This window comes from Diceros bicornis, chromosome 32, assembly GCF_020826845.1.
Source record: "Diceros bicornis minor isolate mBicDic1 chromosome 32, mDicBic1.mat.cur, whole genome shotgun sequence".
In the NCBI taxonomy this organism is placed as follows: Eukaryota; Metazoa; Chordata; class Mammalia; order Perissodactyla; family Rhinocerotidae; genus Diceros; species Diceros bicornis.
The window spans coordinates 25031307-25059070 of NC_080771.1; the positions used below are offsets into that span (position 1 = coordinate 25031307).

At 41.7% G+C, this 27764-nt stretch overlaps 1 protein-coding gene across 2 annotated transcripts in view; it reads right to left on the reverse strand.

Annotated features, from left to right (window-relative positions):
- The window catches only part of LOC131396195 (pyruvate dehydrogenase phosphatase regulatory subunit, mitochondrial), a 52560-nt gene that overhangs the window by 17789 nt on the left and 7007 nt on the right, over positions 1-27764 (reverse strand). For both annotated transcript variants that reach the window (XM_058528263.1, XM_058528264.1), the window contains exons 2-10: positions 23905-24193; positions 22619-22752; positions 5813-5894; positions 5552-5715; positions 4763-4884; positions 3560-3677; positions 2664-2813; positions 1481-1673; positions 474-598 (exon numbers count right to left, since the gene is read on the reverse strand). In XM_058528263.1, coding sequence (XP_058384246.1) covers positions 474-598; positions 1481-1673; positions 2664-2813; positions 3560-3677; positions 4763-4884; positions 5552-5715; positions 5813-5894; positions 22619-22752; positions 23905-24128 — 1312 coding nt within the window. In that variant the 5' untranslated portion in view covers positions 24129-24193. The remainder of the gene's footprint in view (positions 1-473; positions 599-1480; positions 1674-2663; positions 2814-3559; positions 3678-4762; positions 4885-5551; positions 5716-5812; positions 5895-22618; positions 22753-23904; positions 24194-27764) is intronic.

The window sequence follows — 27764 nt, forward strand, 5'->3', positions numbered from 1 at the left end:
TTCTATCTTGCTAGCATATAATGGGTTAATGACAAAAGTCACTCGGAGAAGCCTGAAGCTTTGAGAATAACTTGGCAAATTCTCTGCCTTGGAAAGCAAACCATATCTCAAAGACTAAGTGGGGAGCGAGAGCATTCACTCTCACATAGGGTCTTTCCAGGCAAAGTGGAAAGCAGGCAATGCTAGGAATAAACAAGAAGCTGGTGTGGGGAGTTTGACAGGAATTACCATCTGTAAGCCCTGTTCTACTTTCTTGTTCCCTGGAGTAAACAAGGCACAATATACTAAAGAAAATGTTCCATAAATACCACGTGGGACATAATGCCCCAAACACAGGCCTGAAACAGTCAAACATCAGAAGCCCCACTTGAAGCAATTATTTTAACTGAGGAAAAATCTGCCCTCTAAATGGTAGAACAGGCCCCAAGTAAGACACCTGCAACTAGGTGCAATTGGGATAAAGCTTCACTTACGCATGACTTCCATGACCCGGTGGCGCAGAAAGGTACGGCTGCTCTGGAGGGCTCCAAAACGTTTCAAGTCCAATTCCCAGACATTTTCTGAGGGATAACCATGCATCATCCATTCCGCGAGGTACCTGTTTAGATGTGGGGGAAGTTGTGGGCCTCAGATGGGATACTCTCAGCACTGTACTAGGAATCAAGAACCAACAGATTCAAAGATCACATATTGTCACAGACTGGTTGAGCAATTCTGGGCAATTTCCTTAACTTTTATGGAAGAAACAAACATGGCTCCAGCTACTGCTCTCACAAGACCACCATGAGGATTTCAGCTCTGATGATAATATTCCCTAGAAAGTGTTTAAGACATAAGCCACATCTATGAAGAAATAAGACTAAAATATACATAAAAGTGTATTCTAATTTATACATCCAATGGGTTTTTTCTATAAAACAGACACCTCAGGAGGTTATACAGTTATCTGACCACATCTCTGCTCCAAACGTTTTTGGTAACTCCTCTTACATAACTGTTTTTCGAACCATTCTACAAGTCAACCAAGAAAATGGCCTCATTAAAAAAAAAATTTTTTTTAATAGTGGTAAAATACACATAAAATTAAATTGACCATCTTAACCATTTTCAAGTGTAAAGTTCAGTAGCATTAAGTACATTAACACTGTTATGTAACCACCACCACTATCCATCTCTAGAACTCTTTTCATCTTCCCAAACTGAAACTCTTTATCCATTAAGCAGTTACTCTCCATTCTCCCCTAACCCCAGCCCTTGGCAACCACCATTCTACTGTCCGTCTTTAGAAACTGGACTTCTCTAAGTATCTCATATAAGTGAAATCACACAGTATTTGTCCTTTCATGATTGGCTTATTTTTATTAGAACCTAACTTTTAAATAAAAACTTGTATTACTCAGCAGGATCGTCTATCTCACCACAACTGGATGTTTCCAAACTCAAACACTCACTAAGCTGAGTTTGAGTGAGAAAGACTTACTTTCCAGCTCCTCCGCCAAAGGAAAGGCCAGCAGAGTTCATTCCTGCCAGGACAAAGTAGCCATGTACTGAAGGAGACTCGCCCATGATGCACCTCATGTCTGGTGTGAAGGTCTCGGGGCAATTCACCAACTTCATGATCTCCAGAGTCTCCAATTCTGGCATCCTACGCAGGAGGGAACTCAACAGGGGCTCTAAGCAATAAAAACAAACCCCAATAGAGTGCTCAGCTTTAGGGAATTCAACTCCTTATGCTTTTCTATTCCCTCTCCTTTCAGAAATTCTCTTGGAAGAGGTTTTCTAAGGAGAGCCAACTAGGCCATTTTATCAGAAAGTAGAATCTGTGGTGGAATTATGGGACACACCTATAAAGTGTTGGGCATAAAAACTGAGAGAAAAGATACTCTTGAGAAAGTAAAGGAGCTGTGGAAGAACAAATAATACATATGGCCACAGATGAGAATCTTGAAGGGACCATACTCATGGAAAAGCTTTTAAATGGCACCCAAAGAGATATACAGTGAAAGACAAGGATTTCTCAAGTTGGAATAGCTGCAAAAGACAGATCCTTAGCCTGTTTTAAAGTAAGTCCATCATCTAGGAATAATCCAGTGGGACAGCCAGTAAAAGATGAAACCAGACTGAAGCTGGTTGGTGGATACATGGGGGTTTCTATTTACTATTCTCTCCACTTTTAAAAGTTGGAAATTTCCCACAATAAAAAGTTTATTAAAAAAAAAGAGTCCATCAAGGATGGGACGGAAACTCATTATAGACCTTTTCATATCTTTTGAATTTGGAACCAGGTGACCATATTAACTATTCAATAAATAAAATTATTTAAAAATTGAGTAAAAGACTATTAACAAAACAATTCTGCTTCCTAAAACTTTCTTCAATCTTATATGAAGTTCTACAGAAAGGTTTCCTCCTAGCCTAAAATTTCAGTAATGATTTTAGGTGAATAAGTAATAAGCCAAAAGGCCCTTAACCAAGATTGTAGTCCCCTGAATCTACCACCTGTAGCTGCATCCTTAGACCAGGCACACTCTGTAGACTACCCTCTAGAACCACGACATGGGGTTGTTACAAAGATAAATAAAGAACTCTTCCGGAAAATGCTTTGAAAAATATAACATCTTAGACAAATATAGGGCATTATTGTTATAATCTAGTTCACACACCAAAATGATCCCAGTCTTCCTGTAGATTCTGAATCTCCAGCTGGTTCTTGCCCTCAGTGAAAATTGGTTTCGGGTTCTTCTCAAAGCCCCCAGACAAGATGCCACCCTGCCAGTTCCGAATATAAATTCTTCCGTCAGTATCCACAATAGCTACGGAAGAGAAATGACAAGGGGGGGGAGTAGAGGAGAGAAACAGAGTTTAGAGGTAAGCCAGCTGTCTAAATGGACAGAAAAAAGCAAAACAAAAACACCCATTATTGGCTTCACTAACCAAACAGTATCCAGAGAACACAGGCGTTCATTAGCTTGAAAATACCTTTGAGGTCATGGGGGAGGATCCTCCCTCTCAGACTAACAGTGGAGACTGTTTCTTTGATTACCCCTAACCCAATTAGTTACCTAGAAGCTTTGACTAGTCCTCACAACCAAACTACGTAACTGCCACTGTGCCACGTTGAAAGCCTAACAGAAAGGGGGATTGCGGAGCCCATTCTAGGGATTAAGACCTTCAAAGTGAGGTCAAACCCTCTCCTACGGCACTCAGGGTCACTGAACAACCTGAGTTTATAGCTTACCCGTGAAATTTCTACAATGCACAGCATTCAAGTCAAAAACTCTAGGTGACATTCCAATATTCTCAATTTAGACCTCTGCTTGGGACTACAATTACCTTGCAAAAAAACAACAAAAAATTGCTTAAGTGGAATGCCCATTTTAGTCATCCTTTGATAAAGAGTTCTTAAAGAAAAGTTAGAATTGAGTCCACCTCCCTATAACATGCTCCAGAAAAGACAAGACTCTCTTGGGCACAGTCTGTCCTTAGCAGAAAGTCCTCCTCCTCAGAGGACAGAACCGAGGCAAGGAAAGAAGATGACAAACAAAGTGCAGGTCCTCACTTGGTGTGTTGCTCTGCAGAGGGGTCTCCAAGGGGCGAGTCAGAAGGTAGAAGTGTTCGCAGGCATGTAACGGGATACTAACCGGCTCCTCGTTGGACAGGCCCAGCTCGTATGCCCACTACAAATGGACAGATTTATTTGTGGGTGGGAAGAGGAACAAAGACAAATGAGCAACTTCAGCTGCTTGAAAAGAGTTTAATTTCAAGTGGCTTGTGGGTGCTCTTGCTATAATGTCAGGTGTACAAAGCCAAGTTTCAGCTTGCCTTAGAGTTCAACTATTTGGACAGGACACTATACTTAGAGTCTATACTATAGCAATACTATACTTTAACCATAAAACTTACTTTTAGATCAAATGAAGGTGGATTTACCAGCTAGTAAAAGAAGCTCATGGGGAGCAAATGAGGCCCTTTTAACAAAATGCCTGGCCTCAACTACAAACCCCAAATACCAACCATAAATGAATTTCACGTGGCAGAAAGTATTCCTAGGTCACCTTAAGACTGTAGAGTGGAAGGCAAGGGACGAATCTGCCTTAAAAGTACAAGCAGCTTAGCATTCTGGAATCTGAATCCACGCTCCTGACAATATAGAATAGCCTAACACTTTACTTGCTAGGTTGTACAATGAAATGGAACACCACAGAAAGACCCAATGCCAAGGATTTACATCAGCGCCCAAGTGTTTCCTGGCCTTCCTGACCAGCATAGCACCAATTAACCCAGGGTGGAGGAAAGCAAAGGCCACAGGTGCTTCTACTGGAGGAATAGCTACAGGTTTCTAATTTGAAGTACAAGAATTCTGAGTTTTCGGGGCTGGCCCGGTGGCACAGTGGTTAAGTGCTTCGGGCCGCTTCGGCGGCCCGGGGTTTGCTGGTTCAGATCCCGGGCACACACCAGCACACCGCTTGTTAAGCCATGCTGTGGCAGTGTCCCGTATAAAGTGAAGGAAGACAGGCACAGATGTTAGCCCAGGGCCCATCTTCCTCAGCAAAAAAGAGAATTGGCATCGGATGTTAGCTCAGGGCTGATCTTCCTCACACACACACAAAAAAATTCTGAGTTTTCCAGTCCAAACAAGAAACAGTGTGGTCCTTGACATCTGTTTAGTCCATCACAATATTAATCTTATGTCTCCACCAAAAAATCCCAAAGACAAAAGTTAAATTAAAAAACCAGTGACCCAGTATTGTTGCTAACCTACCTGACCAGCACAGTTGACAAAATACTGACATTCAATTTGTCCTTTATCTGTCTCCACGCCAGTAACTTGACCTTTTTTGACTATTACATGAAGAACACTGGTCCGGTCATAGATCTGAACACCTGTTCCAAGGTAAAGAAAAAGTTGGTGCGTCCATCCTTTGATGTTCCAGAGCTAAGGAATCTGAAGCAGATTCTCAACTCAGAAGAAATACTGAAAAGGCCAGGTCAATGCTTTAATTTTAAAAAACAAAAAACTCTTAGGAACCACATCCTGAGACAGTGCAAATGGTCCTTTTCCAAGATTGAAAATAGCAGACCAATTTAAAAACTGACTTTAGTACACAATTAAATTCCAGGAATCATAAAAGGGGCAGGGGAGACAAGTCAAATAGGGCATCTTAAATCCTAATCAACCCACATCATGAATCAGTTCATCCAAAGTGTATAACACCATGGACACTGATTAGTTTTCCCCTCATTCATTCCAACGCTGGGACATGATCCAACCTGTGGATTAAATCCCCAGGTGTGTTCTAATCTTGGAACTTCTCTGGTCCTGTGGGGGAAAAAATTCCAGTCTGAAGTACATTAACCAGTACTAAAAGCAGTTCCTTGGAAGTTTATAAGAAAAATGTGGCCATGAGGAAAAATATTTATTAACAGATATTATATTAAAACAAAATTTTAAGAGCCAGTGCTCAAAAATGGAAGCTGAGTTGCTGTCATTCCCTATTATGAGACACGTTCTTAGATAACTTCTTCCTTCCTAACCCAAAAACCTGCTTACCATTTTGGGAGGCAGCACTTGCCAGGGCAAGAGCCACATCAGCGGAGGACACCAATGCATCCTCAGGAACATGCATGGCCCCCACCAGGTCGTGCACATTGAGGAGAGGATGAAGTTCAGCCACTTTCTTGGGGGAGATGATCTCAGAAGGGATGCCTATAACACTGCCACAGAACACAAGGGGACAATGACATTCACTGGCCCTCTGGCAGGGGTCAGTCTGACAGTAAAGTCAGGACAGGCTTCTAGCCTCATACGTACTTCAGCCTTGAGTTGATGCGCTTCAGAGAGATCAGCCGGTCCTGAGTTTGGGCCAGAAAGATTGAGCCTGTCCTTATGTAACCTGTAAGAAAAATCAGTCCAAACTGAGACAGACCAGGCCAAACATAGGGTGGCAGAGAGGCAAGCCCACTAGATTATAAGTTAGAAGAACTGTGATGAGTCCTGGGACTGCCACTTACTATTCTTGGGCAAGTAAAGTAGCTTCCTCTGAGCTTCTATTGAAAATTTAAAGCACACCAGATACGCTAAAACTAAGGTTCCATTCTCTATCCAAACATTCTGAGCTCAGAGTTTTGTGAGAATCAAATGAGATTATAATGTACATAAAACCACTCTTACAATAAAAATGAAACATATCATTGCTAAAAGATCTTTTGGGGGCAGTGATGCCACCTAGAATCCGTCTCTGTTCTTCACTCCTTTTAGGCAGTTTCACCTTTCTCCTCCGAGTTTTGGTGGGAGTGTAACCCTTGATGAAGGCGACTCACAACATCAGCCCCCAGAAGGTTGGACCCTCCCTCTCCTTTCCCAGTATAGACAGTGGGCAAGTGACCTAAGCTCAGCCAGTAAGACCCTCCTGGAGTACTGGGGTCTTGAGCAAGTAGGTGAATGGCTGGAGGTCACTCATATCAGGAGCAGCAGCATCCTGGCCAGACCATTCCAGACCATTCGTGTTGCAGCTGAGGGACTGCCTGCTGTACAAGTCCCCACATCCTGGCCTCCGTGCTGCCTCGCCTCCAGCTAGCAGCCCCCTGCCAACTCTAAAGGCCCCCAACAGCCTTCCATCAAAGTCCTTTTTGCCCAAGTTAGCCAGAGGTGACATCTGTTGTTTGCAATCAACACACCTGATACAACCATTATTACACTTGAGTCAATGACAATCCTCCTAACTGCAATTACTCTTAGTTCTTATGAACAAAAAGTTGAATCAGTAAGGTATCTTTCAAAAAGGAAGTACAGTGAGGACAATTTAAATATTTCCTTAATTTCTTTTGAAATCAGATACATACAGGCAGACCTCGTTTTATTATGCTTTGCTTTATGGTGCTTTGCAGATATTGCTTTTTTCAACAAATTGAAGGTCTGTGGCAACCTCGTGTCAAGCAAGTCCGCTGGCACCATTTTTCCAACAGCATTTGCTCACTTCGCTCACATTTTGGTAATTCTTGCAATATTTCAAACTTTCATAATTACTATATTTGTTATGGTGATCCGTGATCTCTGATGTTACCATCGTAATTGTTTTCGGGTGCCACAAACCACATCTATATAAGATGGGGTACTTAATCGATAACTTATGTGTGTTCTGACTGCTCCACTGGCCTGCCATTCCCCCGTGTCTCTCTCTCTCTCTCTCTCCTCGGGCCTCCCTATTCCCTGAGACAAAACAATATTGAAATTAGGCCAATTAATAACCCTACAATGGCCTTTAAGTATTCAAGTGAAAGGAAGAGTTGCACATCTCTCTTTAAATCAAAAGCTAGAAGCGATTAAGTTTAGTGAGGAAGGCATGTCGAAAGCCAAGATAGGCTGAAAGCTAGCCTCTTGCACCAAACAGCCAACTTGTGAATGCAAAGGTAAAGTTCTTGAAGGAAATTAAAATTGCTACTCCAGTGAACACACAAATGATAAGAACGCGAAACAGCCTTATTGCTGATATGGAGAAAGTCTGAGTGGTCTGGATACAAGATCAAACCAGCCACAACATTTCCTTAAGCCAAAGCCTAATCCAGAGCAAGGCCCTAACTTGCTTCAATTCTATGAAGGCTGAGTGAGGTGAGGAAGCTGCAGAAGAAGTGTTTGAAGCTAGCAGAGGCTGGTTTATGAGGTTAAGGAAAGAAGCCATCTCCATAACATAAAAGTGCAAAGTGAAGCAGCAAGTGCTGATGTGGAAGCTACAGCGAGTTATCCAGAAGATCTAGCTAAGATAATTAATGAAGGTGGCTACACTAAACAACAGATTTTCAGTGCAGACAAACATCTTTACATTGGAAGAAGATGCCATCTAGGACTTGCACAGCTAGAGAGGAGAAGTCAATGCCTGGCTTCAAAGGACAGGCCGACTCTCTTGTTAGGGGCTAATGCAGCTGGTGACTTTAGGCTGAAGCCCATGCTCATTTACCATTCCGAAAATCCTAGGGCCCTTAAGAATCATGCTAAACCTACTCTGCCTGTGCTCTATAAATGGAACAGCAAAGCCTGGATGAAGATGATGTTTACAACATGGTTTACTGAGTATTCTAAGCCCACTGCTGAGACCTACTGCTCAGAAAAAGATTCCTTTCAAAATATTACTGCTCATTGACAATGCACCTGGTCACCCAAGAGCTCAGATGGAGACGTACAACAAGATTAATGTTATGTTCAAGCCTGCTAACACAACATCCATTCTGCAGCCCATGGAACAAGGAGTGATTTAAACTTTCAAGTTGTATTATTTAAGACATACATTTTTTAAATTAATGTTTTAATAGTTTTTAACATTGTGAAATTTTGGGTTGTACATTTTTGTTTGTCCATACCATGTATATGACTCCCTTCACCCCTTGTGCCCACCCTCCAACCCCGTTGCCCCTGGTAACCACAATACAGTTTTCTCTGTCCATGTGTTGGTTTATATTCCACATATGAGTGAGATCATACAGTGTTTGTCTTTCTCCTTCTGGCTTACTTCACTTAACATGATACCCTCCAGGCCCATCCATGTCGTTGCAAATGGGACGATTTTGTCTTTTTTTATGGCTGAGTAGTATTCCATTGTATATATATACCACATTTTCTTGACCCAATCGTCAGTTGAGGGACACTTAGGTTGCTTCCACTTCTTGGCTATGGTGAATAATGCTGCAATGAACATAGGGGTGCATAAGCCTCTTTGGATTGTTGATTTCAGGTTCGTGGGATAGATTCCCAGTAGTGAGGTAGCTGGATCATAGGGCATCCCTATTTTTAATTCTCTGAGGAATCTCCATACCGTTTTCCATAGAGGCTGCACCCGTTTGCATTCCCACCAGCTGTGTATGAGAGTTCCTGTTTCTCCACATCCTCCCCAACATTTGTTGTTTTTTGTCTTGGTGATTATAGCCATCCTAACGGGCATGAGGTGATATTTTAGTGTTGTTTTGATTTGCATTTCCCTGATGATTGATGATGTTGAACACCTTTTCATATGCCTATTGGCCATCTGTATATCTTCTTTGGAGATGTGTCTGTTCAGTTCCTCTGCCCATTTTTTGATTGGGTTCTTTGTTTTCTTGTTGTTCAGTTGTGTGAGTTCTTTATATACTATGGAGATCAACCCCTTGTCAGATGTATGTTTTGCAAATATTCTCTCCCAGCTGGTGGGTTGTCTGTTCACCTTGATTCTGGTTTCGTTTGTCTTGTAGAAGCTCTTTAATCTGATCAAGTCCCACTTGTTTATTTTTTCTTTAGTTTCCCTAGTCTGGGTAGGCATGTCATCCGAAAAGATTCCTTTATGACCAATGTCAAATAGTGTGTTGCCTATATTTTCTTCTATGAGTTTTATAGTTTCAGGTCTCACCTTCAGGTCTTTGATCCATTTTGAGTTAATTTTTGTGAATGGCGATAGCAGATGGTCCACTTTCATTCTTTTGCATGTGGCTGTCCCGTTTTCCCAACACCATTTATTGAAGAGACTTTCCTTTCTCCATTGTATGTTCTTAGCTCCTTTGTCGAAAATTAGCTGTCCGTGTATGTGTGGTTTTATTTCTGGGCTTTCAATTCTGTTCCGTTGATCTGTGTGTCTGTTTTTGTACCAGTACCATGCTGTTTTGATTACTATTGCTTTGTAGTGTGTTTTGAAGTCAGGGATTGTGATGCCTCCTGCTTTGTTCTTTTTTCTTAGGATTGCTTTAGCTATTCGGGGTCTTTTGTTGCCCCATATAAATTTTAGTATTCTTTTTTCTATTTCCGTGAAGAATGTCATTGGGATTCTGATTGGGATTGCATTGAATCTGTATATTGCTTTAGGTAATACAGACATTTTAACTATGTTTATTCTTCCAATCCACGTGCATGGGATATCTTTCCATTTCTTTATGTCATCATCAATTTCTTTCAATAATGTCTTGTAGTTCTCATTGTATAGGTCATTCACCTCCTTGGTAAGATTTATTCCTAGGTATTTTATTCTTTTTGATGCAATTGTAAATGGTATTATCTTTTTGAGCTCTCTTTCTGTTAGTTCATTATTAGCATACAGAAATGCAACTGATTTTTGTAGATTGATTTTGTACTCTGCAACTTTGCTGTAGTTGTTGGTTATTTCTAATAGTTTTCCAACGGATTCTTTAGGGTTTTCTATATATAAAATCATGTCATCTGCAAATAGTGAGAGTTTCACTTCTTCATTACCTATTGGGATTCCTTTTATTTCTTTTTCTTGCCTAACTGCTCTGGCCAAAACCTCCAGTACTATGTTGAACAGGAGTGGTGAGAGTGGGCAGCCCTGCCCTGTTCCTGTTCTCAGAGGAATGGCTTTCAGTCTTTCCCGTTGAGTATGATGTTGGCTGTGGGTTTGTCATCAACAGCCTTTATTATGTTGAGGTACTTTCCTTCTATTCCCATTTTGTTGAGAGTTTTTATCATAAATGGATGTTGTATCTTGTCAAATGCCTTCTCTGCATCTATTGAGATGACCATGTGGTTTTTATTCTTTGTTTTGTTGGTGTGATGTATCACGTTGATTGATTTGCGGATGTTGAACCATCCCTGCGTCCCTGGTATAAATCCCACTTGATCATGGTGTATGATCTTTTTAATGTATTGCTGTATTCGGTTTGCCAATATTTTGTTGAGGATTTTTGCATCTATGTTCATCAGCGATACTGGCCTGTAATTTTCTTTCTTTGTATTGTCTTTCTCTGGCTTTGGTATCAGGGTGACGTTGGCCTCGTAGAATGATTTAGGAAGTGTTCCATCTGCCTCTATTTTTTGGAATAGTTTGAGAAGGATGGGTATTAAATCTTCTTTGAATGTTTGGTAAAATTCACCGGAGAAGCCATCTGGTCCTGGACTTTTATTTTTGGGGAGGTTTTTGATTACTATTTCAATCTCTTTACTTGTGATTGGTCTATTCAGATTCTCCATTTCTTCTTGGTTCAGTTTTGGGAGGTTGTATGAGTCTAAGAATTTATCCATTTCTTCTAGATTGTCCAATTTGTTGGCATATAATTTCTCATAGTATTCTCTTATACTCCTCTGTATTTCCGTGGTATCCGTTGTAATTTCTCCTCTTTCATTTCTAATTTTATTGACTTGAGCCTTTTCTCTTTTTTTCTTAGTAAGCCTGGCTAAGGGTTTGTCGATTTTGTCTATCTTCTCAAAGAACCAACTCTTTGTCTCATTAATCCTTTCTACTGTTTTTTTGGTCTCAATTTCATTTATTTCTGCTCTGATTTTTATTATTTCTCTCCTTCTCTGCTGACTTTGGGCTTTGTTTCTTCTTTTTCTAGTTCTGTTAGGTGTAATTTAAGGTTGCTTATTTGGGCTTTTTCTTGTTTGTTAAGGTGGGCTTGTATCGCTATGAGTTTCCCTCTCAGGACCGCTTTTGCTGCATCCCATATAGTTTGGTATGGCATATTATCATTTTCGTTTGTTTCCAGATAGTTTTTGATTTCTCCTTTAATTTCATCAATGATCCATTGGTTGTTCAGTAGCATGTTGTTTAATCTCCACATTTTTGTCACTTTCCCAGGTTTTTTTTCATGGTTCATTTCCAGTTTCATAGCATTATGGTCTGAAAAGATGCTTGTTATGATTTCAATCTTCTTAAATTTATTGAGGCTTGCTTTGTTTCCCAGCATATGGTCTATCCTTGAGAATGTTCCATGAGCACTTGAGAAGAATGTGTAGTCAGCTGTTTTTGGATGGAGTGCTCTCTATATGTCTACTAGGTCCACCTCGTCCAGTTTTTCATTTAAGTCTACTATTTCTTTATTGACTTTTTGTCTGGATGATCTATCCATTGATGTAAGTGGGGTATTAAGATCCCCTTCTATTATTGTGTTGTTGTTAATGTCTCCTTTTAGGTTTGTTAATAGTTGCTTTATGTACATTGGTGCTCCTACGTTGGGTGCATATATATTTAAAAGTGATATGTCTTCTTGGTGGAGTGTCCCTTTTATCATTATATATTTCCCTTCTTTGTCTCTCTTAACCTGTTTTATCTTGAAGTCTACTTCGTCTGATATGAGTATGGCAACACCTGCTTTCTTTTGTTTGCCATTAGCTTGGAGTATTGTCTTCCATCCTTTCACTCTGAGCCTGTGCTTGTCTTTAGAGCTGAGATGTGTTTCCTGGAGGCAGCATATTGTTGGGTCTTGCTTTTTAATCCATCCTGCCACTCTGTATCTTTTGATTGGAGAGTTCAATCCATTTACATTTAGGGTAATTATTGATATATGAGGGCTTAATGTTGCTGTTTTGTCACTTATTTTCTGGTTCTTTTGCATTTCCTTTGTTTCTTGTCCCATTTGTTTCGGACTGCCAATTCAGTTTGGTTGTTCTGTCTTATGACTCTTCTAGTTTTCTCTTTATCATATGTGATTTTGTTTTGATTATTTGTTTAGTGGTTACCTTGATATTTGTGTAAAAAATCTTGTGTATGAGACAGTCCATTATCTGATGGCCTCCTATTTCCTTATACTAAGTCAATTCAATCACTTTCCTCTTCCCCTTCTAAGTCGTTCTTGTTATACCTTATTCTATCTTGTGTTGTGGCTGTGTGTTTACAGTGATGAGGTTAAATTTATTTTTGGTGAATTCCTTCCTTTGATCTTTGATTTCGGTATTTAAGTGGTTGCTAACCTATTCCGGTAAAGATCTACTATTTTTCTGAGTTTATCTACGTATTTTTCTCCTTGCTCCAAGCTTTGTATTCCCTTTCTCTTCTTTTTTTCAGGCCTGAGGGCCTTCTTGAGTATTTCTTGTAGTGGGGGTCTCGTGGCCATGAACTCCCTTAGCTTTTGTTTATCTGGGAGAGTTACTATTTCTCCATCATATTTGAAGGATTTTTTTTTTAAATACTCTTTCTATAATTTATTTATTTTTCCCCCCAATGCCCCAGTAGATAGTTGTATGTCATAGCTGCACATCCTTCCAGTTGCTGTATGTGGGACGCGGCCTCAGCACGGCCAGAGAAGCGGTGCGTCGGTGCGCACCCGGGATCCGAACCTGGGCCGCCAGCAGCGGAGCACGCGTACCCAACCGCTAAGCCACGGGGCTGGCCCTGAAGGATATTTTTGCTGGATAGAGTATTCTTGGCTGAAAGTTTTTGTCTTTCAGTATTTTGAATATATCATTCCAGTTTCTCCTAGCCTGTAAAGTTTCTGTTGAGAAATACGCTGAGAGCCTGATGGGAGTTCCTTTGTACGTTATTTTTTGTTTTTCCCTAGCTGCCCATTTTAATACCGTTTCTTTGTCATTGACTCTGGCTAGCCTTACACTAGGTGTCGTGGAGTGGGCCTTTGCCTGTTGACATATTTAGGTGACCTGTTCGCTTCGCTTACTGGTATTTCCTGCTCCGTCCCCAGATTTGGGAAATTCTCAGCTATTATTTCCTTGAATAGACTCTCTGTTCCTCTTTCCCTCTCTTCTCCCTCAGGAATACCTATAATTCTTATGTTGCATTTCCTAATAGAGTCAGATATTTCTCGGAGACTTTCTTCATTTCTTTTTAGTCTTAGTTCTCTCTCCTCTTCCATCTGGAGCATATCTGTATTCCTATCCTCTACAATGCTAATTCTTTCCTCCATGTTGTCAGCTCTGTTCTTTAAAGATTCCAGATTCTCCTTTATCTCCTCCATTGTGTTCTTCATCTCCATCAGCACTGATTGGTTTTTCTTTATGATTTCAATCTCTTTTGTGAAGAAACTCCTAATCTCATTGTATTGTTTGTGTTGTCTCGTATTTCGTTGAGTGTTTTTATGATAGCTATTTTGAAATCTCTGTCGTTTAGGTTACGGATTTCTGTGTCTTCAGGGTTGGTTTCTGGGTGCTTGTCATTTTCCTTCTGGTCTGGTGATTTCATGTATCTTTGCATTGTGGTTCCTGTATTGGTTTTGTTTTTCCTCATCCTGGAAATCTCTGGTTGCAATTTCCACCTGCCGCCAATGTGTGGGGGTAAAGGGCTGTGTAATCTGAGCCCCCTGCGCTCTGCCCCGGTTTTTCGCTGCGATCCGCGAGGTCGCTTGGTCTGGTCTCGTCAGCTGAGCTGCAGGGTCTGGTTTGCGGGGGGCGGGGAGGGGGGGCTCTCTCTTTTGCCAGCTGGGTCTCTGGCACGGGAGGCTTCTCGTTCGCCCCTCGTTATCCGCTCTCTGGGGTGCTCAGATGTTGATGGTACCCCGTAGCAGTTCTGAGTCCTCTGTGTGGGAGTTTCCCACTGGCTGAGAGAGCCCGAAGAGCTACGGTTTCCCTGCAGAGGGACGCCCCTCCCTGCTCTCTGGGAGCCGCACGGACCGGGATCGCTGATCTGATGGGGAGGGAGAGGAGTTCTCCTTACCTCTCCTCACTTCCTCCGGGGGCCCAGCACATTCCACTCTCAGAAGTGAGGCAGTGTGGATCTTTCCGATCTTGCTTTTCACTGTCTAGGATTCTGTTGTTGGTCTGTGACTGTTCCTTTTGTTGTATCTTATCGGGGGAAGAGTTTACGGGAAAGCTCACCCCGCCATGACGCTGACATCACTCCAAGACATACATTTTGTAAGGCTATAGCTGCCATAGATAGTGATCCTCTGACGGATCTGGGCAAAGCAAATTGAAAACCTTCTGGAAAGGATTCACCATTCTAGATGCCATTAAGAACATTCGTGATTCACGGAAAGAGATCAAAATATCAACATTAACAGGAGTTTGGAAGAAGTTGATTCCAACCCTTCTGGATGACCTTGAGAGGTTCAAGACTTCACTGGAGGAAGAAACTGCAGATGTGATGGAAAGAGCAAGAGAACTAGAATTAGAAGTGGAGCCTGAACATTTGACTGAATTGCTGCAATCTCATGATAAAACTTGAACGGATGAGGAGTTGCTTCTTATGGATGAGCAAAGAAAGTGGTTTCTTGAGATGGAATCTACTCCTGGTGAAGAAGCTGTGAAGACTGTTGAAATGACAACGAAGGATTTATAATATTACAAAAAGTTAGTTGATAAAGTAGCAGCATTTATTTGAGAGGACTGACTCCAATTTGAAAGAAGTTCTGTGGGTAAAATGCTATCAAACAGCATCGCATGCTACGGAGAAGTCGTCTGTGAAAGGAAGAGTCAACTGATGCGGCAAACTTCGTTGTTGTCTAATTTTAAGAAACTGCCACAGCCACCCCAGCCTGCAGCAACCAGCACCCTGATCAGCCAGCAGCCATCAACATTGAGGCAAGACCCTCCACCAGCAAAAAGATTATGACTCGCTGAAGGCTCAGGTGACGCTTAGCATTTTTTACCAATAAAGTATTTTTTAACTAAAGTATGTACATTAGTTTCTTAGACATAATGCTATTTCACACTTAATAGACTACAGTATAGTAAACGTAACTTTTATCTGCACTGGGAAACCAAAAAATTAGTGTGACTCACTTTATTGCGATATTTGCTTTATTGTGGTGGTCTGAAACGGAACCCGCAATATCTCCAAGGTGTGCCTGTGTGCCTTTTACTGACATGACAAGAATGTCCCAGCTTAGAGAACTGAAATTTTGCAGGCTGTTTTTTAAAATCAGTAGATATACCAGACTACTGCAGTGATCTAGGCCAGTGACTTGTGGGCTCATCACTCTCTGAATTTCACCCTAAGACAGACAAAGGGTTCAGCAGTGATTTTCTACTCACTACCAAAGGCTGCATCTAGGAGAATACCACTGTATTTGAACCTACAGAATATGTCGTGTTATACTACGTTAAATCATGCTCACCAAAACAGACCTACATATCGGAACAACGTATCACCCATTAACAAGATTAAAATTCCACTATTTTCCCCCAGAGGACTTTTAAAGTTTGGTCTAGAGCAATTCTGACATATAATTTGGTGTCAAAGGTTAAGAGCCATAAAATAGAACTTTCACAAGTCAATAAGAAAAAAAGGTAGACACAGGACATTAAAAAGCAAGTCGAAGGAGAAATAAAAATGGCCAATAAACCTACACAATAACGTTTAACTGAAAGAGACGTAAATTAGAAGCTGATAACTTTTTCCACCTCCCAGATTAGCAAAAAGTAAAATACCCAATACTGAGAAGACCGGAAAGACATAGGCGCTCGCACGCACTGATGGTGAGAGGATACAACCCTCTTGGAGGACGATTTGGCAATACCTATCACAGTTTAAAATACGTACACCCTTGGCCCAAATTATCCATCTTCTAGAAATCTATCCTTTAGAAATAGCAAGAGAAAATAAGGATACACAGACAAGGATTTTTACTGAATCATTATTTATAAAGAGAAAAAAAGGAAACCTATAAATGTCAGGTAATGGGAAAATGGATAAACAAACTATGGAATGCACATCCTATGGAACATTACTCTGCAGTTAATGGAACAGACTTATTATATGTGCTGATTTGGAGAGCAGCCTACAATACTATTTAACTTTTATTTAACTATTAAAAAAATGATACTGTATTTGAGGCAACACAAAGTGAACACATAACAGAGAAATAATTCCAGATTCAAAGAGCACATGATCAATTGTTACATGAATAGCACTGACAAAAGGTAACATATAAGCTTGGAGAGACAAGATCCATGTGGGCTGGATGGTCTGGAATGGATGCTGCATGAAGTACTGATGTATCAGGATATTTAAGGCCAGGCAGGATTTGGATAGCTTGAGGGAAGCAAGCAGGCAGTTGTCTAACTTTGAAAACATAAGCCAATATATTTGGTCAGTTCAGAGAGAGGAGCCTTGGAGATGAAGACTATGCCTTGTCAGTTGAATTTCAATTTTAGGTAAGTCAGTGGTTTTCAGGCCTGACTGCACATTAAGAATCACCTGGGAAGTTTTAAAAAATTGCCTGGGCCTGGGCCTGACGCTCCAAGATTCTGATTCTGTGGGTCTGGGGTGAGGCCTGGACACAGGTAATTCCAACGTGCAATGATTCCTTCGCAAGCCTGGAGGTACATCAGCTAAGAAGCTTCAAAATTCTACATGCCCAAGGCCACATCCCAAACCAACAAACTGAACTATGAACTAGAATCTTTGAAGGTGGGAACCCTGCACCAGCCATTTTAAAAGCTCCCTAAGTGATTTTTGGGGGGGAAGAGTAACTTTTCATTTTAATTCCAAACTTAGGGAAAAGCTGGAAGGCCAGTACAAAGAGCTCCTGACACTCTACTCAGAATCGCCAATTGTCTGCATTTTGCCTTCTTTATCATTCATATTCTCCCCCCCATCTCCCTCTCCACATACACATCTTTTTTTCCTGAAGCATTTGAGAGGGAGTTGTAGACACTGTACCCTTATTCTTAACTACTTCAGTGTGCATTTCCTAAGAACAAAAACATTCTCTTATAGAATCACAATACAGTTATCAAAATCAGGAAATCAACACTGATGATACAATACTATTATCTAATCCATGGTCCATACTCAAATTTCACTAATTGTCTTAATGATGTCCTTTATAGCTCTTTGTACCTTCAGCCCAGGATCCAGTCCAGGGTCCAACACTGCATATAGTTGTCATGTCTCTTGAGTCTTCTTCAGTCTAGAGCAATTCCTCATTCTTTCTCTTCTTGACCTTGATATTTTTGAAGAGTACAAGTCAGATGTTTTGTAGAACATCTCTCACTTTGGATTTGTCTGATGGTTCCTCACCATCAGATGCAGGTTATGCTTTTTTAGCAGGAATACCCCAGAAGTGATGCTCTTTCCTTCCATAATGACTGTCCCACTACTGGTGATGTTAACTTTGATCCTGTACTTAAGGCAGTATCTGCCATGTTTTTCCACTGTAAAGTGACTATTTTTCCCTTTGTGATCAACAAGTAACTGGTGGGGAGATACTTTTAGACTATTTAAATATCCTGTTTCCTCTTTAATTTCACCCAGTAGTTATAGCATCCATTGGAGATTCTTGTCTGAAATAATTATTACTATGATGGAGGCCAAACGGTGATTTTCTAATTCCACCATCATTCCTTTACATTTATTAGTTGGCATTCCTCAGTAAGGTAGACTTTTCTCTTCTTTCCAATTTATTGTTGTACTTATTTTATCAATATGGACTCCTATTTTACACAGTGGGTTATAATCCATTGCTCTTATTTTCTTGCTCAAATTATCCCAGATTTGACGAGGATGAGTCCGTTCAAACTGGCTCCTCTGTCCTTTGACATGTCTCCATCATTTTGGGAGCACTTCCTTACTTTCTGACACAATAAAAAGTTCCCAGCGCACTACTTTGTACTTTCCCAGCCCCAGCAAGGAATCAGTCACTTCTTCGAGAAGCTCTAAAGCTTCCCATTAGGTGAGAATGTCTTTTGAAGCCAAGATCTGGGCGCTAGGTGTGCTCACGCTATTGTGGTGCCATTGCCTCCGAGCCCTCTCAGCTGACAGCTGGAAATCGTCCCCTTGGGACTCCTCACTCTTCCTAAAATCCACGACTTAATACTGACAACATCTTCAATCCCAATCTCACACCACAGGAGTCATTCTAGTTATCCTCCTTTCCCCATCTGTGACTCTTTCTCCAACTGTGAGAAACCTGGCTCCCTTTATCCTCACTAATTCTAGAAAACGCAGAAAGCAGCATTGTCCATCCCACTGCGAAAAAGAAACTTGCTTATTTGAGGTCAATGTTTGTTCACATTTCTTTTAGTCTTTAGACTGACGGTCCACAGTCAAAGTGTTGTGGTCCAAGTCCCCCAGGTAAGTTCTTTCCCCTGTGGTGTAGTTGTGATTCACGTGAACTGCAGTTGCGTTCCCTTATTTCTGGTAGTATTCCACTGGAGGTTCCTCCTCTTGATGATTTATTTTATATCTGAGTATCCAAAATGTTAACATGGTTCTAAAAGTCAAACTACACAAAGTAAACTGAGAAATATCACTACTCTCTACGGCCCCCCTGCCACACCCTATTTTCCCCCTCACCCTGTGAAGGTATCCACCCTCAGGAGTTTCTGCTTTATCCTTCCTGTATGTATTTCTTTTTTTGCAGAAATAAGTATATACTCGCATATTTTCTTATTCTTATTTCTTACACAAAAGTAGCACACTGTATGTACTTTTTTATACTTTGTTTTTCTCATTTAACAATGTATCCCAGAAATCACTCCATAGCAAGCAGTTCACAGAGAGCTTCCTCATTCTTTTTCCATCTACCCAGTTCTCCTTTGTGTGGATGCACATTTTAGCCAACCAATCTCGTATGCATGGACATTTAAATTTGCAGTCCCTACATTTGCAATTAAATAGTGTTACAATAAGTAATCTTGTGCATGTATATTTTTGTACAAAACATCGTTAAGTGGAAAAAACATGGTATATAATAACATGCTTAATAGAATCTCATTTTGGTTAAAAAAAGTATGCCGGTATACACACACACAAAAAAAGAAGTCTAACAGGGTACAAATAGAGTGATAACCTTTTGGTGGGTATTCTGTGGGGAGAAAAGATTTTCACTTTTTATCTTTTATATTTCTGTATTGTTCACATTTATTATAATGAATACATAACTTACGTTTAAAACTTTTTAAAAGTTCCTTTTAACCTACTAAGTAATTTTTAAAAATTGATTTATCACTGACTTGGAAAACTGGCTTAATCTCCCTGCATCTAGCTTCCTTCATCTGTAAAAGAATGACCTTTCCTTAATATTAGATCAAATAATATATGGAATACTTTCAAAAGATTATTACAACTTTTAGATTATCACATTCATTCACCTGACAAAAGTTCTATCACACGCAAATTGAAGCACTCCAGAAACTAATATTTGCACACCCAGGGAAGGAGGACTCTTGGAGTGATCCAGTAATTCTGATTAAAAAGTAGTTAACATACACCTCATGTAAACGAACTATTTTCAGAAGATTAGCCAATAATATCTTATCATTAAATCTAGGTTGTACATATATGTCACTTATCTTTATTTATGACTCAAAAGCAGTCCACTGAATGAAGTGATCATGGTAGTGCACACCTGTACATTCTGCCAGATAACAGAATTCTCCATCAGGGAAGCCCCTAGGTCATCTTTCACTGCACAACCGGTGAACTATAAAGGGGGTGATAGATTGAGGGTGATGCCCCTACTCTCCCTTGGCTGACTCCTCACTGCCCCACAAGCATCAAGGAGAAGTCAGGCCAAATAAGGGGTTCCAGAGGGTGACCTAGAATGAACGCTAGGCTAAGTTACCTCACAGGAAAGAAGCCTAAGACCCTGATTCCTCTGGAATCCAACCAGCTGAGCAATGCAAGGCTCAGCAAGCACTACTAACTGAACCCAGTGGACTGGGAGTGAGCAGTTCTATCTCTGGGCCCATTATCAAACCCTAGTTAATACCTGACGATTGAGGTACGCTGTTGCCATCAAATTAAATCCAACCAAAAGGGACTGTTGACTGCCTGTCCTGCCTGTAGCAGGCATCTTTCCTAGTAAAAGCCAGCGACAGTGTAGCATCAGGAACTACTTTTACTATATTCACTCCAGAGCCCCTGCCTCACAAAAGGACGCCTGGCCAAATTCGATGACACCATGGGGAGTCAGGCTTATATACCGAGCAGGGACCAGGGTGAGGCCAGTGAGCGCCTACGGCACCCCATGAAGGAAGCACTCACTCTCAGCATTGTCCAGTGCAGGGTCGGCCTAGGAGCCATGCTTGCCTCCCCCTAGTCCCGGCCCTGCCTGTGTGGCCAAGAATATACAGCCTCTTCCTTCCCTGCCTCTAGTTCGTCTTCTGGCATCTCCTCTCTCCACTTCCATGTCTATCAAGTCCTAGTTACCAGACATTCAGTCTTAATTTACAATTTACAAATAAGGTTACGTCTTATGAAAGTATGAATTATACGAAACAGAAATGTTAGAACACCTTACCTTCTGATCAAAATTCAAATCTCACCTCCCCCAATTAAAATTGCGTCATATGTCACATACTTTCTAAGTTGGCTGGCAAAGTAAACCATAAACTGTGCTTGCACTATGATCACATGGCAGAGTCACTTTAGTTGGCAAATAGAAAAAGCTACTATCCCTTTGTCAGGATTGGTCTTGAATTATCTGTGGTTTGAATTATGCAAGGTCTTCAAAAGAGCAACCCTCACATATGCAAGTGTCCTGAATTTCATCACTGGGCCTTGCTGCCCCCTCATGATAATTAAGTGTGGTCACCAAACACTTTCATCAGCCATGAGGCTAGGCTCAACTCTGGGCTTCTGGCTAATTCATCACCTGTCTTTCTACCTTGTTATTGTATGGGACCATAGTGTAGATTAGTCTTCCTGTTCTTGGAACAGTTCCTACTTATTCCAGTACTATTTAGCTTATAATTCCCTGTGTCTTTTTCCCCCTGATTACACAGATAAGGAGACGTATAGAGTCATGTGCTACATAACAACGTTTCAGTCAACAGTGAACCGCATACATGACGGTGGTCCCAGAAGATTAGTTCCGTATAGCCTAGGTGTGTGGTAGGCTACACCATCCAGGTTTGTGTAAGTACTGTAGGGGAGAAGAAATTTTCCTTTACTCTTCTGGGTTCTGCTGGCTGGTCTAAGAATTAAATTGACATGAGACAGATTAACAGGAGAAAAACAAACAAAAGTTTAATAACGAGTATTCATGGGAGGAGCCCAGGAAAACCAAGTAACTTGCCAAAATGGCCAAAGCCCTCAGCTTAAATACCATCCTCAGCTAAAGACAAAAGAAGATGTTGGGGGTGGAGGGAGTCAGGGACCTCAAAGGGAAGGAAGGCAATTCACAGGTAGGTGAAAAGGAGCAAACGTCTGGAAAACAAGTGTTTGTTTGGCCACACAGAAACAGAAGAACACAAAGAGGAGCCCAACAAACAGGCTTTTCTAGGTGCCTCCCTGTCTACCGCCTAGTTCATGTTATGCTAAAGTGCTAGCTCACTTCCTCAGACAGGGTTTTTTTAATCTGAACCCTTTCAGGCAGTTAAGGGCGAGGTAACAAGAAAAACTTTCTGAGTCCTTTGTTTCTTAAAAATAATCATCCTAAAGTAATCCTCATGTTAAAGACACACATTTTGGGGTGGCAAATTTTGCTCCCCTTCAGTGCACTCTATGACGTTTGTACAGTGAGGAAATCGCCTAACGACACATTTCTCTGAATGTATCCCCGTTGTTCAAGTGACGCATGACTTATGTTTAAGCTTTTTAGTCAGAAACATCCTCAATAGCAATTGGTGAAGTTCAGTGGGTCAAACCATATTTAACTACCCAGCACCTAAACTTAAGTTCTTCCTCCTCCTCTTCATTTAGGAGCCAAGTGTTGCCACTTACTATACTTCAATGAGTGAAATATACAGGAAATGGCCCAGGAAAACTTCCATATCATAAGAATTATAGCATCTGAAATGGATCTGGGATATTGATTGAATCCCCTCAGTTTATAGACACGGAATTTGAAGACACCTCAGCAACCTAAGTGATTTGCCCAAGGTAAAACCCTGACTAGTGGCAGAGCCTGGACCAAAACTCAAATCTGATTTATCAAATCACCAGGCAAACATGGGGTAGGACCAGATACAGTACTGAGTAAAAGAGTCTGGGGGACAGGCAGACCAGTAAATGGTAGATTACCTGCTTACCTGTTTGGATCCCAGTTTCTTGTTCTAACTGATGGTAGAGTTTGTTTGAATAGTCTGCCATCTTCTGCTCAATGGCCAAGTGCCTGGCAGTACTTAGGATGCCAGCACAAAACCTCGTAGAGCCAGCAGCCAGCCTGCAGGATGGATGCAAAATGCTATTAGGTAGACTCAGATATGTGTGACTGCAACAAGTTCAGGGTTCCTCATCATAGCATTGTTTGTTATATCAAAAGATGGCAACAACCTAAATATCCATTGACATGAGGCCAATTTCAAATTTTGGGGTTCACCTATACAACGGGACACTATACAGCCATAAAAAGGAATGAGAAAGCTTTTATGGACCAATAAGGAACAATCCTAATGAAAAAAGCAAGGTGAGAAGCAGCGCTTAAGGTACGCTACCACTCGTATAAAAAAGAGGAAAAAAAAGTGAATACCTATATTCATATACATACACTGAGCAATACATATTTGCTGATACATGTAGAGGGTATCTGGAACAATACACAAGGACGTTAACTTGCCTCCAGCAAGGCAAACTTGCAGTGAGAGGTCAGGGATGGGAGGGAGACTTTTCCCTGTACAGTCTTCTACAATTTTCAATTCTGAATCATGTAAATGTATCGCCTAGTCAGAAATAAATGCCATTTAAATTGTAAAAATGTTGTCCAATTTGTGGTAGGCAACAGAACATAAAAAGCCTGGAACAAAAAAAGGACATTAGGGTAAAAGTGAAAAAATTCAAATAAAGTAGGACCTTTAGTTAATAATGATCTATCAATATTGGTTCATTAACTGAAACATTAATACTAATGTAAGATGTTAATAATATGTGAAATTGGGTGGGAGGCATACGGGAACTCTGTACTATCTTTGCAATTGTTCTGTAAATCTAAAACTGTTCCAAAACAAGTTAATTAGATGAAAAAGAGGAACAGAAATACAGAAAAGTAGCCGACTTCATTTCGGCTCATAGAGGGAGCTCCTGAGCCAAGGATTTATGTTGCTGTATGACTCCAACAAAGAGAACAAGATAAGATGTGCTGTGAACCTGAAAAAAACACATCCTTTAGATCGGCCACCTCTCTAAAAACCAGAAGACACAAGTGTTAGGCATGGCAAAACAAAGTACAGGAGATTTCACCTTTCTGTGATTCTTCTCATGCGACTTAGCAACGCTGATTAGCTACTGGTGGGACAGTATTACCGAAAGGAGAAGGAATGAGGGAGGCCCATACAATTAGTGCAGCGTAGCCCCAAGCCACATCCAGTTCAATCCTTACCTGCCCTGCTCCAAAAGGACAATATCCTTCCACCCCATCTTAGAGAGGTGATAGGCCACAGATGTGCCCATAATTCCACCACCACAGATGACCACCTGTGCCTGGGCAGGCAGGGCGACAGAATGAGCCTTGGCAGCTGACGCACCACTTCTGGCTGAGGACCACTTCTGCCATCCTCTGCTGGTTCTTTGTCTTGGGACCACCGAAAGCAACCGGTAAAACATCACGTTTGTCAGCTACTGGGAGATGTGCTCTCACTCAGCTAAGAAGGAGATCCCAAGGATTCAAACTGGACAGAGAAAACCAAACATATTTCATTCCATTGTACTCAGTGCATAGGATTAATGAGAAAAGGATGCAACAAAGAACAATAACCGTTCATTCAGCAAATATTTCAGGACCTACTGAGTTCCAGACACTTTGCTAGGTGTAGATACAGCATTAAACAACAGTGAGGAGGACCGTGCCTTTATGCAACTTACATTTGAAAGAGAGAGTGTGTGAGGGTGTGTAAGTGTGTGTGTATGAGGGAGGGGCAGCTAATACACAAATAAAACAAGTAACAAGGCTAATGTGATGGAGTAACTAGCGGCATATTAAAAGAGGATGGTCAGGAACGAAGGTGACATTTGAAGAGACCTGATGGATGACAAGGAAACGGCTTTATGAGTGTTCCAGACAGAGGAGTGAGCGTGTGCAAAGGCCCTGAAGTGAGACAGACCTTGATGACTCCAAGCACAGAAAGTAGGCCAGCATGCCCACAGCATGATGGCGAGGGGGAGATGATCTAAGACAAAGTGGAGAGGCAGGCACAAACCAGTTATACACAGTCCTTGGATGCCATCAAGAGGAGTGGGGATTTATTCTAAGTGCAAAGGAAAATACTAAAGCAAGGAATGAAATGATCTGATAACGTTTTTCCAAGATCAGTCTGGCTCCATGGTGGAGAGTGGATCGTAGAACGAGAGGAAAAGCAGAGATGAGTTAGGAAGCTATTGCAGTAGTCCAAGGGGGATATCAATGTAGACAAGGATGGCGGCAGTGGACACAGAGAAATGACTGGATTGTTTTGGAAGTAGAAATGATAGAACTTACTTGCCAACAAAGTGGATGTTAAAATGGGAAAAAGGGAGAAATAAGGATGATGGCTAAGTTTCTGGGTTAAGCAACTGGGGCCACATCCTATAGTGTGAAGGATTGGGAAGAGGGAGGCAGGGAAGGAGAGTGTACAGGAGGGAGGGTGTGAGGGGTAAGACTGTGTGTGTGTACAATCAAATGTTCCACACTTAGATGCTAAGTGCGAGATAGCCATCAGGCACCCACGTGGAAACACCAAGAAGCCACTGGATATACAAGCCTGAAACCTGGGGAAGAGGTTTGGGAGTCATTAGCAGATATACAGTATTTAAAGCCCAGCATTTCAAGGCACAAGAAGAACTCTGAGGTTCCCCAGCATTTAAGATTGGGAAGAGAAAGAAAGGACTAGGGACAGGACTGAATGCTGTGGCAGACTAGCATAGTGTTCAGATTAAGAAAAGTGGATAAAGACACAGAGAAGGAGTAGTTAATAAGATAGAAAGAAAACTGGGCAGTGAGTGGTGTCACAGAAGCCGGGAGACGAAAGTGTTTCAAGAGTGGTTAACTAAAGAGGGTGCTGAGAGGTGGAGCAAGATGGCCAAGGATCCACTGGGATTTGACAACACACAGGTCCTTGGCGTCCTCAAGAAGAACATTTTCAGGGGAGCAGTAGGGACGAAATACAGACAAGAGCAAATTGAGGAGTAAGTGAGATGAGGGAGTGGGGACAGCTCCGTTACATTTTGCTCTGAAGGGGAGCAGAAAAATGGGACAGAAGCGAGAGAAGAATGTGGGGTAGAGCAAGGTTATTGCTTGCTTTAAAAACGGGAGCTATTAAGAATATTTCACTGCTGGTGGGATGACCCAGTAAAAGGGAAAGAGATGGGAGAGAAAGGAGAAGCAATAACAAAGAATGAGGTCCCAGGGAAGGAAAGAGAGGATCCCAGGCCCAAGTGAAGGATGCATGCCTCCTGTTTCCACAGACAATGTGGTGGAGACTTAAGGTACAAGATGCCTCTTCCTGAAAAGCAGGGGAGGATTAGTCATGTTAGGCTTATCACTTAAACACACAAGTCACAGGCTGTAACCACGCACACATTTCTACAGGACAATAACCATCATAAGTTAGAGAAGGAAAGGAGTATAGGCCACAGCCACCAAGGGAGGGATCACATAGAAAGCAGGACTTAAGCTGAGCCCTGGAGGGGTAAAAGTTGGACAAAGAGAGACGGGAAGCACACATAATAAAGTTACAGACCAAGTCTGACCATCTCTGCTTGTGGATGACAGTAGGGGACCTGGCTTGAAGGCCTCAGTGTCTATGAGTGCCGGGTAGCAGGAACCGAAGTGAGGTGGAGCCAGACCATGAAAGACTCTGAATACTTAGTCTGACTTGGTCCAGTATACCATAATGAATTACTACAGGCTGAATGTGACACAGGCAGGGTTTTAAGAAAATTAACCTAACAGCAAAACAGAGGATTAGTCAGGTTTCAAGAAACTGAAGAAAGATCTGCTGGCAGACCACGCAGTCATTGAAGTATAAGAAGATGAGGACTTAAGACAAGAGTGGTGGCATAGAAGTGGACATCAGGGCAGCACATGGCTATAAGCCCACCACCACCTCCACTACCAGCCTCAGGACCCACAATCAGCTCCTCGATCAGCCCAAGTTGTCTAAAGTCAAAGTATTGACACCTGTTCATCAGAGAGGACTCTCAGACCTGTGACCAATGCACTCACAGACTGCATCTCAAGAGCAATCCTATCCAACTGGAGATGATTATTTTGGCCACCTTGTGGTTGCCACCATGCCTTACGTCCTCGGTCCCTGCAGAACTCTGTCTCAAGATAGAAGCTTCTCCACACAGCTAGTCTTCCTGTAATCTCCACATGACCAATTTCTCTCCCCTGACCCAACCTCTCTCTCTGCTTTCCTCCCCTCCAAACCTCTCCACTGTGCCCTCTAGAACTTCCTTTCCAAAGCTAAACACCCACCTCTTCGCTAATGTTCTCTCCACCTTCTGTCTCAATGGAAATGTGGCTCTTCTGAGGGAACTGCCGCTGCCACATGACCAGCCCTGTTCCACTGACCTCACCATCAAGAGGTAGGGTCCTCGTCATCCTCGCTTCCAAACTACTACCACTTGGTCATGCTTGAAAAACACCCTGTTTCTTTGTGGCTTACACTAGCGGGCACCCCTACCCAGCTCCAGCTACTGCATGTTAAGCCACAGGCAGATCTGTCTACGTTCAGGTTCTAAACCCAATCTTTGACCTCTCCCAATCTTTGACCCCACCTCCTTTCTTCCTTCATCCTAAGAACATAACCTGTCTCATCTCATTCCCTGAAACTCCACCTATAAACCTACTTGCATCTGCAAGCATCTCTTCCTTCTGTCACAGGGTCAAAAGTCAGTCCCTCCACAAGAGCCCTGGATCCCACTCCTTCCTTCTCCACCTCCATCAACTGTCCTCCCTCTTTCATGTACCTTCAATGTTTCCCCTCCTTCTCCTCAGCATTTTAAGTTCTAAATTATAAAAATTATGGTCTTTGCAAAAACTCAAATACAGGAGGAAATTAAGATTTCGCACCACACAAAGAGAAGCAATACCAGTGTTCAGGATATTTTCCCCCAATTTTTTTTTTGCAGCAATGTCCACTTGTTTGCCACCACCTTTGTCTTAAGTCCTTCTTTTCTTACACCTTAGTGATTGCACAGTCTCCCAGCTGGTTAAGCAAAAATTTACTGTTAACATGTATTTCACAGCCTGCCTTGCCT